Raw genomic sequence first — 14,073 nt, forward strand, 5'->3', positions numbered from 1 at the left:
TATTCATTTTGTTGATTGGATAATATGGTACTAATATGTAAGTATAGAGTACAGTATAATGTAAGCTAGGCTACCTAATATGTATACGATATACCATAGTGTAGGCTAAGTTAATTCTTGTTTGTTATTCAATTCCTCTTTGTATTGAATTATCATAAGTCACTCTGCATGAACCTCCAGAATTAGCTGATATTAATAATTACTACACCATGTATGTATAGAGTATACTTTATAGTGTAGGCAAGGTTACCATATATGTATACAGTACATGGTACTGAATACCTTACTGTAGGCTAGGCTATATTTGAGGTACATTTTTTCCAAGAAACAATGGGTTTTTTGGAACCTAACCCCGTCGTAAGTAGGAAAATACCTGTATAAGCATTTTAGAGTTTTTTTTTGTGTTTGAACTATCAAAATAGGCAGTTCTAAGTGTTTTTTGAAGGGTTTTAAGTATTCGCGGATTTTAGCTATTCGCAGGGGTTATGGTACGCATCCCCCGCGAATATGGGGGTCTACTGTACCTTTTCAAATGGTTGTTTGACTAATGGTTAAATGTCATTTTACCTATCCTAAGCAATCCGAAATTTTTTAAAGCACATTAATATATTGTATGATGATATATAAATTTTTTTAAATAATTAGGTAAGGGGGATGGCTCTGCATCACAGATACGTCATAAAGCACCACTTGTTCGAAATGATCTGAGGAAAGGCAAGAAGTTGGTCTTTTTTCTGAGAGTAAACAGCTTAATTAAGCACATCTGTGAATTCAGTGTACTGCCATAAATTAGGACAATGTTAGAAACAGTGCTTTAGTAGCATGGAAATCCATACGTCAGTTTAAAATTTGTTTACGAAAAACACTATTTCATGGCCTCTGGAATGCGAAGTATTGGCTAATGTATTGTGACTTTATCACAGTCACCCAATTGCAGAGGACAATGCTGGCCAAAGAGCCTGGTATGATTGTGTAGCTGATTCGTGTCTGTCTGTGAATACTGTAATATTTAATCAAATGGTGTTTTATTATTACTTGACTGAGCTGATGTTTCTGGGTACAGGTGAAACTGATGCATCTGCATATAGAGCACTTAGTAACACTTCTGGAATCTACATCCTGGATTCACTTGGGCTTGGAAAACATCAGTCATGGCTTTATCTTAATTTAGTAGCAATTTGTGCAGGTTTTATGTCTAGGACTTTTTTAAGATCCGACAGAACATAAACTTGAGGGTAGAAATAAGTTTGTAATTCCATGTCATGAAACAATACAAAAAAATGTAAAATATGTCTCAGATCATGACTACATACTGAATTGCTTATTATGATACAGTAGTTTTAAACAATAAAGATGATTTGTTTCATTGTACAAGCTGACAGCATGCAGAAGGTAACAGAACATTCAATTGTCTGTAGTACAATTAAATTTGTTCATGAAACTTACCTGTCAGATATATATACAGCTGTATTTCTCCGAAATCCGACAGAATTTCAAAACTTGCACACGCAGTGTGGCCAGGTGGTTAGTACTCATTCCCCGCTGGGTGGCGGGAATCGGGAACCATTCCCATTTTCTATTCAGATTTTCTCTGTCGCCGGTACTGTTAACATCTGTTTTACAGTACCTCCGCCTCTGGATTTCGTTAACTTGCATAGTTTTCCACTTGAGTATTCTATTGACTTTTGGTTTTTGACTTTGGCTTGTGGATTGGCATACGCTTTTTGTGGACTGTTTATGATTTTGCTTTTGACTGCTCTTGAATGATGTCTGGTACTAGTTCTGCTAGCTTTGAGTATGTTGTGTGAGTGAGTGCAAGGTGAGGCTACCGAAGGCTTAGTAGACCCTCACTCTGTTTGCATGAGGTGTAGGGGGCATGTATGTTTGATCAATGATCGCTGCAAAGAGTGTGAGCCTTTGTCTGATGCGAGCTGGAAATTGTATGATTCCTATGTTCGTAAGTTAGAGCGTGACAGGATCAGGAGGTCTTCCTCCAGAGTGTGTGTAAGAGTCAGGGTTCTATTTCTTCACCTGATAACCCCAATGTAGACATTGTTGTACCTGTCCCTGTGGTTTTGCCTTCGGGCCCTGAGGTTGTGTCTGCTGGGGTTTGGCCAACAACGGAGATCATGAACACCATCCGTGCTCTAGAAAACAAAGTGTCTTCGCTTCAAAGTGCTGTGTGCAGTGTAGTGTTCCCCCAGTGTTGTGGAGGGGGCGTCAGATCGGCCCCATAATGCTTCTAGGCCTGGACCTCTGTCAGACTCCCAGGACTCAGGGAGAAGGCATGTCGAAAGAATATCATTCAAGAGGGTTACGGGGCTTCCCACCGATCTGACGCCCTTCGGCAGTTCCTGTTGTCACTTCCCAGGCTGCCAAGGATCGTGTCACCCGCTCGCAGGAGGACTGCTTTTCGTCCTCCGAGGCGTCCTCCTCGTAGGGGTTGGAATTCTCGCAAGGACTCTCGCCCACTGAAGAGGAGCTTTAGAGATGACGCTTCACGTCAGTTTTTTCTCCGTCTTCTGGGATTTTGAAGCTTTCCTGCCACAGAAGAGGACCCGGACGTCGTCAGAGGAGGACGCAAGCTGAAGCGCCCCAGTCGCTCTAAGGAGAGAGCTGTTCTTGCTCCTGTGAGGAAGAAGAAGGCGTCCCCTCTCCCCTCTTCTTCCCGTAGGCTCTCCTCTCCTCCTGGATATGAGACCTCTCCTTCCAAGAGTATCTTGTTGAGATATGCAGCGTCAGTTGGTTCTCTTCTGGCTGAGAAGGAATCAGAACCTCGCTGTCGCAAGGACTTGAGGCTTCCCATTAAGAAGTCCAGGAAGTCCCCGTCTCCTGCTCCTTTTTCTTCGTCTCCATCTCCTGCTTCTTCGCCCTGTCGCATCTCACAGCTCACGAAGGTGTTCCTTTTCTTGACTCGTCATCATCTTCACGTGACGCTCGCTCGCAAGCAGCTATCCAGGACTCTTCATTAGCTGCTCGTCAGGGCGCTCTCTCGCTGCTGCACAGGACGTTCGGCAGGACGCTCAGCATGACTCTTTGGGTTGGGCTCCCGATCGGATGCTCTTCAGGACGCTCGCCAGGACGCCGCCAGGACGCTCCTCTTCTTTAGTCTTCAGGACGCTCCAGAGCATTCTGATCCTGCAGGAAAAGAAGATCCTCTTCCGTATCGGACCTCAAGGCCTTCGTTCCCCGAAAGCTGTTTGTGATTCTCGTGTTTCGCCCTTTCATGAAGGAGAAGTCTCTGGCGATTCTGAGCCTGCGGGTTTTGATCAACCTCTCTTCTTCCTCGTCTTCCGACTACCAGGTGTTAACCGGCCTTCTTAAGGACTTATTCAGGCGATAAGTTTAAACCCTTGCTCCTCTCTCTCTCCTCCTTCGCAGTTTGCTTCTTCCAAAGCGAGGAGAACGCCTGGGTTTGTGAAGATGACTTCTTCACTGGCTACGAAGAAGGCCTTCAAGAAGGTTAACGCCTGGATGGAGGAAGGAAGAATAAGGCAAGACTTCTTTTGCCCTGCCTCCTTCTAAGCTTTGTGGTAAGGCTGGCATGTGGTATGAGACAGGTGAGGACGTTGGTTCAAGAGTTCCTTCTTCGTCTCAAGGAGATTTCGCCAGCCTTGTCGACGCTTCCAGGAGGTCCCATCTGTCGACTGCTAAGGTTTCTTGGACTATGTCAGAGACCGATCATCATCTGAAGGGACTCTTCCGTTCTATGGAAGTTTTCAATTTCTTAGACTGGTGCTTGGGTGCTTTAGATCTCAGGCTTAGAAGTCCCGACTCGATCAGCCTGGGGAGCTATCCAGTGTTTTGAATTGCATGGATAAGGCAGTCAGGGATGGCTCTGAGGAACTGGCCTCCCATTTTTGTACAGGTCTTTTGAAGAAGAGGGCCTTGTACTGCAATTTCACCTCAAGTCAGTTTCTCCTGTCTCAAAGGGCTGAATTATTGTTTGCCCCTTTGAGAAAGCCATCTCTTCCCCAGCCTTTAATCAAGGATCTTGCTTCCAGTCTTAAGGAGAAGGCAACGCAGGACCTATTGGCCCATTCTTCCAGACGTCCTTCAGTCCCTTCTACGCCTTCTTCAGTTCTTTCCTCCAAGAAGAAACAGCCCTTTCGTGGAGGAGCTTCTTCCTCGAAATCGACTCCCGAGGGAGAGGTATTCCAGAGGAGCAGCCCCATCAAGCCCAGGGGCAAAAAGTGATCATCAACTCCTCCAGACACCTGTGGGAGCCAGGCTACTTTCATTTGCGGGAGCCTGGAGAGCGAAAGGGCGGACTCTGGTCCGTCTGAAGTTCTAGAGAAAGGCTACAAGATCCCCTTTCTCGACTGCCACCCCTTTGCACGTCACCCAAGGATCTGTCGCCCTCCTACCATTGGGAAAAACAACAGATCCTTTTAGATCTTTTGGAGCAGATGCTCGTAAAAAAGAGCTGTGGAGCCAGTTCTGATCTGGACTCTCCAGGGTTCTACAACCGACTGTTCTTAGTCCCAAAACAGTCGGGTGGGTGGAGACCAGTACTGGACGTAAGCAGGCTGAACCGCTTTCATTGTCAAAGAGAAGTTCAAGATGGAAACGTCACAATCTGTTCTCGGAGCGCTAAGACCAGGAGATTGGATGGTCTCTCTGGACTTACAAGATGCTTACTTTCCACGTTCCCATACATCCTCAGTCAAGACAGTACCTGAGGTTTGTACTGGGGGAAGAGTCTTCAATTCAGGGCTCTTTGCTTTGGTCTCAGCACAGCTCCCATGGTATTCACAGTGATCATGAGAAATGTGGCGAGGTGGCTTCACTTGGCGGGGATCCGCGTTTCTCGCTTTACCTGGACGATTGGCTCATCCGAGCTTCTTCCCAAGCTCAGTGTCTGGAGGACCTAAATTCGACATTGAGTTGACAAAGTCCCTGGGACTTCTAGTCAACAAAGAAAAGTCCCATCTGATCCCGACTCAGTCCATCGTCTATCTGGGGATTCAGATGGATTCAGTGGCTTTTCGAGCTTATCCATCCCTAGAACGTCAACAACATTGCTTGGAAAAAGTTTCGTCTCTCCTGGGGAAGGAAACATGCTCGGTGAGGGAATGGATGAGTTTGCTGGGGACCATTTCCTCGCTGGAGAAGTTTGTTTCCTGGGAAGACTTCATCTCAGACCGCTCCAGTTTTTCCTGGCGGAGAACTGGATGAACAAGGAGGACCTGGAAGAGACCTTGAAGATCTTTCCGTCTGTCAAGACTCACCTGAGGTGGTGGCTCGACCCCTTGTTACTGGCAGGAGGGGTTTCTCTACGTCTTCAGAGCCCCGACCTAGTGTTGTTTTCCCGACGCGTCCAGGGAAGGATGGGGAGCAACACTAGGAGGGAAGAAGTGTCAGGCACCTGGAGAGGGAACAGGTGTCCTGGCACATCAATCTCAAAGAATTGGGAGCTATCCATCTAGCCCTCCAATTCTTCGAGGATCAAGTGTCAGGCCGAGTTGTTCAGGTGAATTCGGACAACACCACAGCCTTAGCTTACCTCAAGAAGCAGGAGGTACTCGCTCCCGTTCCCTGTTCAACTTGGCAAAGGAGATCCTGCTTTGGACTCATGCTCGGGGATCACGATTCTCACAAAGGTTCATTGCAGGGCGTGGAGAATATCCGTGCGGACCTTCTCAGTCGGCAGCATCAGCTTCTGCCGACAGAATGGACCCTTCACGAGGAGGTGTATGTCTGGATCTGTGGAAGTTATGGGGACGTCCCCTAGTAGACCTCTTTCGCACGTCCAGAACAAAGAGAGGCTTCCTCTTTATTGCTCCCCTGTCTTAGATCCAGGAGCCTTAGCTCTAGATGCCCTCCTCTGGGACTGGAAAGGCCTAGATCTTTCGCTTTTCCTCCCTTCAAGATCCTGGGAGAAGTGATCAGGAAATTTCAGCGAAGCGCCGGAAGGAACAAGGATGACTTTAATAGCCCCTTTTGGCCAGCAGCGGATTGGTTCACAGAGGTCATGACCTTCCTTGTGGACTTCCCAAGGACACTTCCCTGAGAGTAGATCTTCTCAGGCAGCCCCATTTCTAAGATTCCACAAAAACCTCCCGCTCTGAGTCTAACTGCATTCAGACTATCTCAAAGTTGGCAAGAGCGAGGGGGTTTTCGAGAGCAGTGGCTAAGGCTATCGCCAGTGCCAGGAGACCCTCTTCTATTTCAGTCTATCAATCAAGTGGGCCAATTTTAGGAGATGGTGCAAGAGCAGCGGGATTTCCTCGACCACGACCTCTGTGCCCCAAATAGCGGACTTCCTTCTACATCTCAGGGAGAAAGAAAAACTGGCAGTCTCTACCATTAAAGGCTATAAAAGTATGCTGTCGGCAGTCTTCCGACACAGGGGCCTTGACTTAGCCGACAACAAGGATCTCCACGATCTCTTGAGATCCTTTGAAACTGTTAAGGTTCCTAGGCCCATGACTCCTCCTTGGAACCTAGATGTGGTCCTAAAATTTCTTATGTCAAGTCCTTTTGAACCTCTGTCTTCTGCTTCTCTCAAGAACGTGACTAGAAAGGCAATTTTCCTAACCTCTCTGGCGACAGCTGAAGAGGGTTAGTGAAGTTCAGGCTATTAGCAAACACATTGGCTTTAGGGGTCCTAATGCCGTTTTGCTCCCTAAGTCCATTTTTTCTTGCCAAAAATGAAAATCCTTCAAACCCTTGGCCCAAGACGTTTGAAATCAAAGGTTTGTGGAGATTCTTGGACAAGAATCAGAGAGAGTCTTGTGCCCTGTCAGGGCTCTCAAATTCTACTTAGCCAGGACGAAAGAAAGCCGAGGTCCATCGGACAATCTGTGGTGTTCGGTTAGAAGACCTGACTTACCTATGTCCAAGAATGCTCTGTCATTTTTTTAAGAAGTACCATCAAAGAGGCTCATTCTTCCTGCCAAGAAGAGGACATGAGACTTCTTAAAGTGAAAGCTCACATGAAGTGAGAGCCATCGCGACTTCGGTGGCTTTCCAGAAGAATATGTCTCTAATGATCTTCTGGGTACCACCTTCTGGCGGAGTAATTCAGTTTTCGCCCCTCATTACAACACGAGATGTGAAGTCAACTTTTGAGGACTGTTCTTCGCTGGGACCATACGTTTTCCAGACACAATGTTGGGAGAAGAGGGCAATACTCATCCTATCCTTTAGGGGTTAGGTGGTATTTTTTAATCTTGGTTTTTGTATTTTTGGTTGTTGGGTGGCCATTGATGTGGACGTCCCAATCTTTAGCCTATATTAGGTTCAATGGCTTAGTTAGGCTCGGTCAGGTGGTTGGTTGTTGCTCTTTTCCCTCTCAGTATGGTCATATGATCTAGTCCCATTGTGGTCTCGCCCCGTGGACAGGTCATCTAGATCTCACCAGCTTTATAGGTCCCTACCTTGCTGGAGAATCTAGTAAAGCAGAAGCAGGCTTGGGTGACAGTAACCTCGAAGTCAGCTATGCTAACAGGTAAGGAACCAAGGCGTCAATCGCCTACATCTATTTGTTTCCTAAAATCCTATTCTGTCTCTACCCACCTCCAATGGTGGGATTCAGCTATATATATATCTGACAGGTAAGTTTCATGAACAAAATGATATTTTAATGATAAAATAAAGTTTGTTCATACTTACCTGGCAGATATATATAATTATAGTGCCCACCCACCTCCCCTCAGGAGACAGTGGCACTAGAAAATCTGAATAGAAAATGGGAATGGTTCGATTCCGCCACCCAGCGGCGGGAATGAGTACTAACCACCTGGCCACACTGCGTGTGCCGCGAGTTTTGAAATTCTGTCGGATTTCGGAGAAATACAGCTGTATATATATCTGCCAGGTAAGTATGAACAAACTTTATTTTATCATTAAAATATCATGTTACAGGGTTTGGGCAGAGTAATTTATGATTTTATGCTCACGGTATTGAGCTAGTACATGAACTTGACTCTGTGGTAAGTAAGTTTTATTCATAGCTTAAAGTTGCTGTTTATATTAGAATTGTTCCTGTTGAGATAAAATCAGAGCCTTTTATATTGGGGGTACTCTTCAGTGCAAGTTGGGAATGGTAGTTGAATTGGTAACAAGGGGTAGTGGTAGAATATTCCTCACTCACCTGCTGCCTCCAAGCCCATTTTCTTCAGCCATCACCAAGTGAGGCCATCTTCTATACTCCTTCTAACTGCCAAGTTGAACTTGTGTTTTTGTTTTGAGTGTTTCATTTATATAAGAAATAATGTCATATTCAGAGGTGTGAAGGGCATTAGCAAGTGTAATGAACCTTTATCTATCCCCTTTAGTTGGGTGGTTCCCCACCATTTAATATTCTGTGTTAGGGGAAATTTACTGCTCTTGGGAAGTTTTCAGTAGAGGAGGTAATCTTGAAGAAATAGCTTACCACTTCCTCCTAGTCAACTAACACTTACCTACTCCTCCCATGAGTTAACCCTCCTCTTGGGCAAGAGGTAGGTTTAAGCAGGAGGTGGGGGATCAGTACATCTATCCTTATTATGCCAGCTGCCCTGTCTGCTATTGCTACAACTGCTAGGAGCTCAACACTCTTTGAGTTTCCAGTAGCAGTCTTTCTCCCAGTGGAAGATACCCCAAGGCATCAACTACTGCTACTTCTTCAGAGCATTTTCCTTTCCCCATCTCCCTCAGTTGCCAAGCTCTTTTTTGCCTAGCTCCTCATCTTTTTCCTTGTCTTGAAGATGAAGGAATCCAAGGGGCCTCTCACAGGAAGTCCCGTGAGCACTTTCCAATCTCTGGGAGGTGGCAGTGTTTGGACACCTGCAGTTGACTGATCAGCTGCTGGCTAGGCTGGCACAGGCCTCACTGAGCAAGCACATTACCCATTCCTGGTCCACTCCATTTTGGAGATGAGGACTGGTCTCAGCTCCTCCAACCATGTTCCACCAGACACTCACTGGGAAGGTGCGGTGTTAGGCCACATGTGGCTGACTGACCATTCATTGGATGGGCTTGCACGGGCCTCACTGAGCAGGGTGTGTGCAGTAACCTGCTCGCCAGGTGTGTGGCATGTTCCACACTGTGTGCAAGCACCCCAAACTTTCCCCATATCTTCACAGACAAGAGGAATGCTCAACCCATTCTCCCTTTGCGTTGTGTGCTGTAGCTCTTCACCTGTGCTTCTCTAGGCTTGTGTGGCTAAGTTGCACTGCCCTCTTGATAAGTGTGTATATGGTCCTTAGAATATATGCATGTAGACAGGGGATTTGCATGCTACAGTACTTCAGGGATGAGTTACACTACCTTCTCATTCATTCAGTGTGTATATGGTACTTACACATCAGTTTGCATACAAGCAGGATGTCCGCGCTATGGTGGTTTGTGGTATGACACTCATGAGAGCTGTTCTAGTTCACTTACAAGTTTTTATTTGCTAGTGCATATGAACATGTTTGTAGTAGTAATTTGACTGATAATACAAAAGTCTGTAGATTTTCAACCACAGCTTTTAGAGGTTATGAGTTGGCCTAAAATCATTATATACTGTATTGTGGAAAAGCCTACAGGTTGCAGGTCACTCAGGTCCACAGTGTGAAGTAGAGGTTTCTTTGTGGAAGATTCCAGCTCAAGGTTTATTCTTATTCCAAGATATAGATGCCCTCTGACTTATGCAACCCTTATGAGTGAAGCACATGGTTCTCCAATCTTTTCCTTACTCAAGTGAGGCTCTTTACCCTCTATTGGGACCTGAGCCCTACTGCTCTATTGTCCCAATGCCAAACCAAGTAGGTGGTTACAGGAGTCAGTGCATCATTTTCTCTTTGTTGCGACCAAGATTGTGGCATTTCCAGGTTGGTTTCCAAGTTGCAATCAGTTTTCATAGATGGCCTCCCACTTAAGGAGTGAGTCGACTATACAGAAGGTGATGGTTTATATTTCCGTAGAAAAAAAATTAATTTTCCAAGTAATTTGTATATACAAACACTACCTCTTTCATATATGGAATATCCTTCGGTGCATGCGCTGGATAGGTTCCCAGGTGGGGAAGGGCGGGGAGAGGCTGCCTAGTCTGACCAACTGATGCTACCCATTGTTCTTGTGGCTGCTGTAAATTTAACTTGTCACTCATTGCTCATGTGCTGGCTGAGTACCTGTTGTTCTTTGTCTTTTTACGTGTGTTTTGGTTGCTGTTTGTGCTTTTCAGTGCTGATTTGTGTTTAATAAGTATTCAATGAGTATTACCTTTGTGCCTGTGGGTAATGTGCTTTGTTTTCTGTGTTGTGTGTCATCCTTTCTTGGCCCTTTGTCCCTATAGAAGGTAAGCAGAACCAGTGCCGCTATGAGGGGCCCGTGGTTGACCCTGTAATTCGTTAGGTCCCCCAGTACAGTAGATCCACAATCAGTCTGTAATTCTTGCAGGGGGGAAAGAATGTACTCATGATTCCCCTTTTCCTGAATATGCATCTTTGCCTTCTCCTCAGTCAACTTTATGGGAAGATAAGGAGAGTGACAAAGAAAGATTTCTCATCAAGCCGTGATCCCATACCAGAAGTGATGTCAACTCCCTCTGGAACTTTCCTTCCCCTAGTAATCATTTCCCTCCCCCCCCTCCTCAAGTGCTGCGTCTCCTGGCTGGGCCAAGCCTCCATTCATTGAACCCATCCCTTTCTCCTCTGATGAGGTTGTAAAAGGTATGGCTGTCCCTTACTTAACCTAACCCAACCTACCTTCAGTCCCTGCAGTGGTAATTGAGATGCCATTTATCCTTCCCTGATACCCTAGCAGCACATGGTTCCTTTCAGTGAGGAGGTATGGGAAGACCTGGTGTGGTGACTTTCAAACAAAGATCTTCTTCAGGGTGTCTCCTTAAGCTCACCCCTTCTGGAAATGCTCCTCTTCTCGGACGCCTCCTGCAAAGACTGGGAAGCTCATCTAAGAGGAGAGTTTGCTTCTGGGACATGGATCCCTGGATGTGCAAAACTTGCACAACAATGAACTGGAGATGATAGCATTGTGGCTGGCACTGTAGACATTCCAACGTCATCTGCTAGGGCTTTAGTTGTTTGTCATGAGTGACACCACTACTCTGGTAGCTACCAAAGGGGAAATGGTCTTTCTCTCGTTGTTCTGGTTAGCTGTCCAGATGTACTTGGCTGAGCTGAAGGCCAAGTGCACCCCCAACCAGCTGAGTCCCCAGGGCCAAGTAATTGGGACATAGTGTTTACTACACCAGACAATAGGATTGGGAGGTTACTTGTGATGATATGACAGTTTTGCAAGGGCCCTTATCTGACAGCCAAGGCCTGGTAAATCCAAGTTAGTTACATTGTGTTAATGAAGGAACTGGTTCCTCACAGTAGGTTCAGGATCCAAACCCTAGGTCTCAGCTTGCCAGATAGTGGTCAGCATTGGGCATGCCCAAGGATTAGCCTTTTCTGATATCAGAAGAGTTTTGAAGGTCCTTTTGTGGTGGTTATTTGTGAACAGTCTACAGAGGGATTTGTAATTCCTCTGTCTCTGAAGTGTTGATTTTCATTGATACTTTGGCTGTTGATTTTCATTGATGCTTTGGCTTATAGTTGGAATGCTTACCTCTTAGATCTCAAGGCACCAGAGCATTGGTTCCTGGAGTAGGGCCATCATTATGTAAACTTTCTGGAGTTAAGGTCTGTGTTCTTAGGCCTTCACGCATTCATACTCTCCTTAGAAAGAAGGGCCATTAACATCTTGTCCTACAGTACCACAGCTCTAACATATTTCATACATCAAGGGGCCACCCACTCCAAGGCCCTTTGCTTTTTGGCAGTTATGTTTGTCTAGGCAGATGAGCATGACGTGATGAGAGATACTTGCAGCATTACAGTGGACTCCTTGAGCAGGTCTTCTGTCAGCTTGGCATAGATGTGACTGCTGCTAAGGATTTAATGAATACGATCAGGAATTTTGACAAGTCAGTTCAAAGGGTTCCGTCGCATTAGTTCAGTTGAGTCTGTTACAGTCTACTTATGAATCCTTGGGTGTGGCTTGGTGTTTAGACCTGACCCTAGAGACCATGTTCTTGCTGGCCCTGTTTTCCTTTCAGGGTCAAAACTCTATGCATTATGGATAACCATACTTTACAAGAAAATGGTCCTTCGTCAGACTTTCGTTCTCACTTGTCTCTATAGCCATGACTCCATCTTTGGGTGTCCTGGATGTGACTGTCCTGTTTGCCATCTTAGCCCTGTTCAGTGTCACAATTAATCAATTAAGATCAGTTGCTGAGTTGTGTAAGAGTGGTGAGACTATACTTGTTGAGAGCAAAGCACTTCAGGCCTAGCTCATCTAGGTTATTCTTGAATACAAGGTGTGGAAAGAAACAGATTTTGGAGCAATCTCACGGGCGTTATCTGATATTGATGATAAAGGCAAGATGGTCAAAGTATGAGTGCATAGAATTTTGGCAACTTCTCTCACCTCACCTCCAAATTCACTTGGAGTTATCATTCATTTTGTGAGTCCCTGATGGTCTCTTATGGTTACACCAGTATAACTTGGGATTGTCTTCATTTGGTCTGATCGTCATGATGGTTCATTTGTTTTATGTGTGAAGGGAAAGCATTTATGACCCTTGATCCATCTCATTGCAACTCATTGACATCTGCATGCATCTAGCTCAGTCTCAATATGTGACAATTTGGGTACTGTTATCCATGTTGTTGGGAAGTGTCGTACATCTCCAAGCCAAGAATCATGTACCATTACTAGCCTAACCTCATATTGTGTGTATGAAGAGGACTTGACTATTGATATTTGGTCCAAAGGTTTGTAGCTCTCGACTTTGGATCACTCTGAAACTTTCCTCTTAAATACTTATGCAAGCAGTATATACTTGATGGGGTTGTGATAAATAAAAATATTTTTTATAACACTAAGCAAGTTTTATTCATACAAATCCAGTTATTATATTGGGGTTAACCTCTTCCCATTTCATTGGTGTGTTTCTTTTTCTCTGCAAAAAAGGAGGAAAACAGAAACCGTACCCCTAGCAAGATGAATCATGCAATCTCCTCTGGGTTTTGGCTAATGTGTCTGATGAGATTAGGATTTCTTCATCCACAGAAATAAGACAACATATGATCAGTAGTAGGATAGCTTGAAAAATTTGTTATAAAACATAGTATTTAATCAGTTTGTAAATACACTTTAAATTGTTGTTTTATTTCCTTTTTTTATGCATATTTCAGGTGGTGTATGCAGAAAGAGATTGGAGCTACGGCAGATAATATGGCCTTCAAATTTTCAACCTTCAAGAATTGCCCAAATTTCTTTGGCTTTGTCAGACACACTGTTGTCTGTCTTTTGCATGATTAAAGATGAAAATGCAGGTATTGTATAAGGATTATGCTTAGCACTTGTTGTGTGAAGCAACTATAATTATTTTTCTGTCTAGATTTTTGGTGTTGAATAACTTTGTTTTATTTGTTTTTAATGTGATCTTTGTGAGGGAACCGTAGCATCTTGAAACTGATTTTTGCATTTTAAATCATTGTTTAATGATAATTTTTAAGGTAAACTGTTTTTCTTTTATGTTTCCAGAAGTCCATCACTATTTGGCCTTTGATGTAAACACCAAGTATTTGAACAGTCACCATATTTTTACGGAAATAACAGTCATAGTTCCTGGATTACACCATAACATACCAGACCTTTTCATTACAAGTGAAGGTGTTGCAGCACTCATGGATGAGGTTTGTATAGATATATGATTAAGCAAGAGTATTTTTAATCCTTGGGAATCTTTGTTGTCACATGTTAGCAGTTTTTCATTTTTAAAATTTCCCTTTCCAGATGTACTTTGTACATATATTACTTGTTTCTAAAATTTCATAGATTAGTGGGTGTCAAGATTTGTACATGCAGAAGAGTGGTTTATGCATTGGTAATTATGAAATTGCAATAGAAATGTTAATTTTCCTGGATCCCCCTAAGGTGATCTTCTTGAAATTAGCTTTTTATACATAACATGTTTCAACTGTGGGGTTAGCTTGATAAGAGTTCTGTCCACTCTCCTCTGTCTTGTCCATTTTCTCCTGAATTATCATTGGTCTAGAACTTTATCTATTCACTTTTTTTATGATT

The 14,073-nt window shown here is 44.3% G+C and overlaps 1 protein-coding gene across 1 annotated transcript in view; it reads left to right on the top strand.

The window, feature by feature from the left end:
- The window catches only part of LOC136838811 (spatacsin), a 125,469-nt gene that overhangs the window by 34,615 nt on the left and 76,781 nt on the right, over positions 1-14,073 (top strand). The window contains 2 exon segments of the mRNA XM_067104422.1: positions 13,179-13,319; positions 13,531-13,682. Coding sequence (XP_066960523.1) covers positions 13,179-13,319; positions 13,531-13,682 — 293 coding nt within the window.

Source organism: Macrobrachium rosenbergii, chromosome 5, assembly GCF_040412425.1.
Source record: "Macrobrachium rosenbergii isolate ZJJX-2024 chromosome 5, ASM4041242v1, whole genome shotgun sequence".
In the NCBI taxonomy this organism is placed as follows: domain Eukaryota; kingdom Metazoa; phylum Arthropoda; class Malacostraca; order Decapoda; family Palaemonidae; genus Macrobrachium; species Macrobrachium rosenbergii.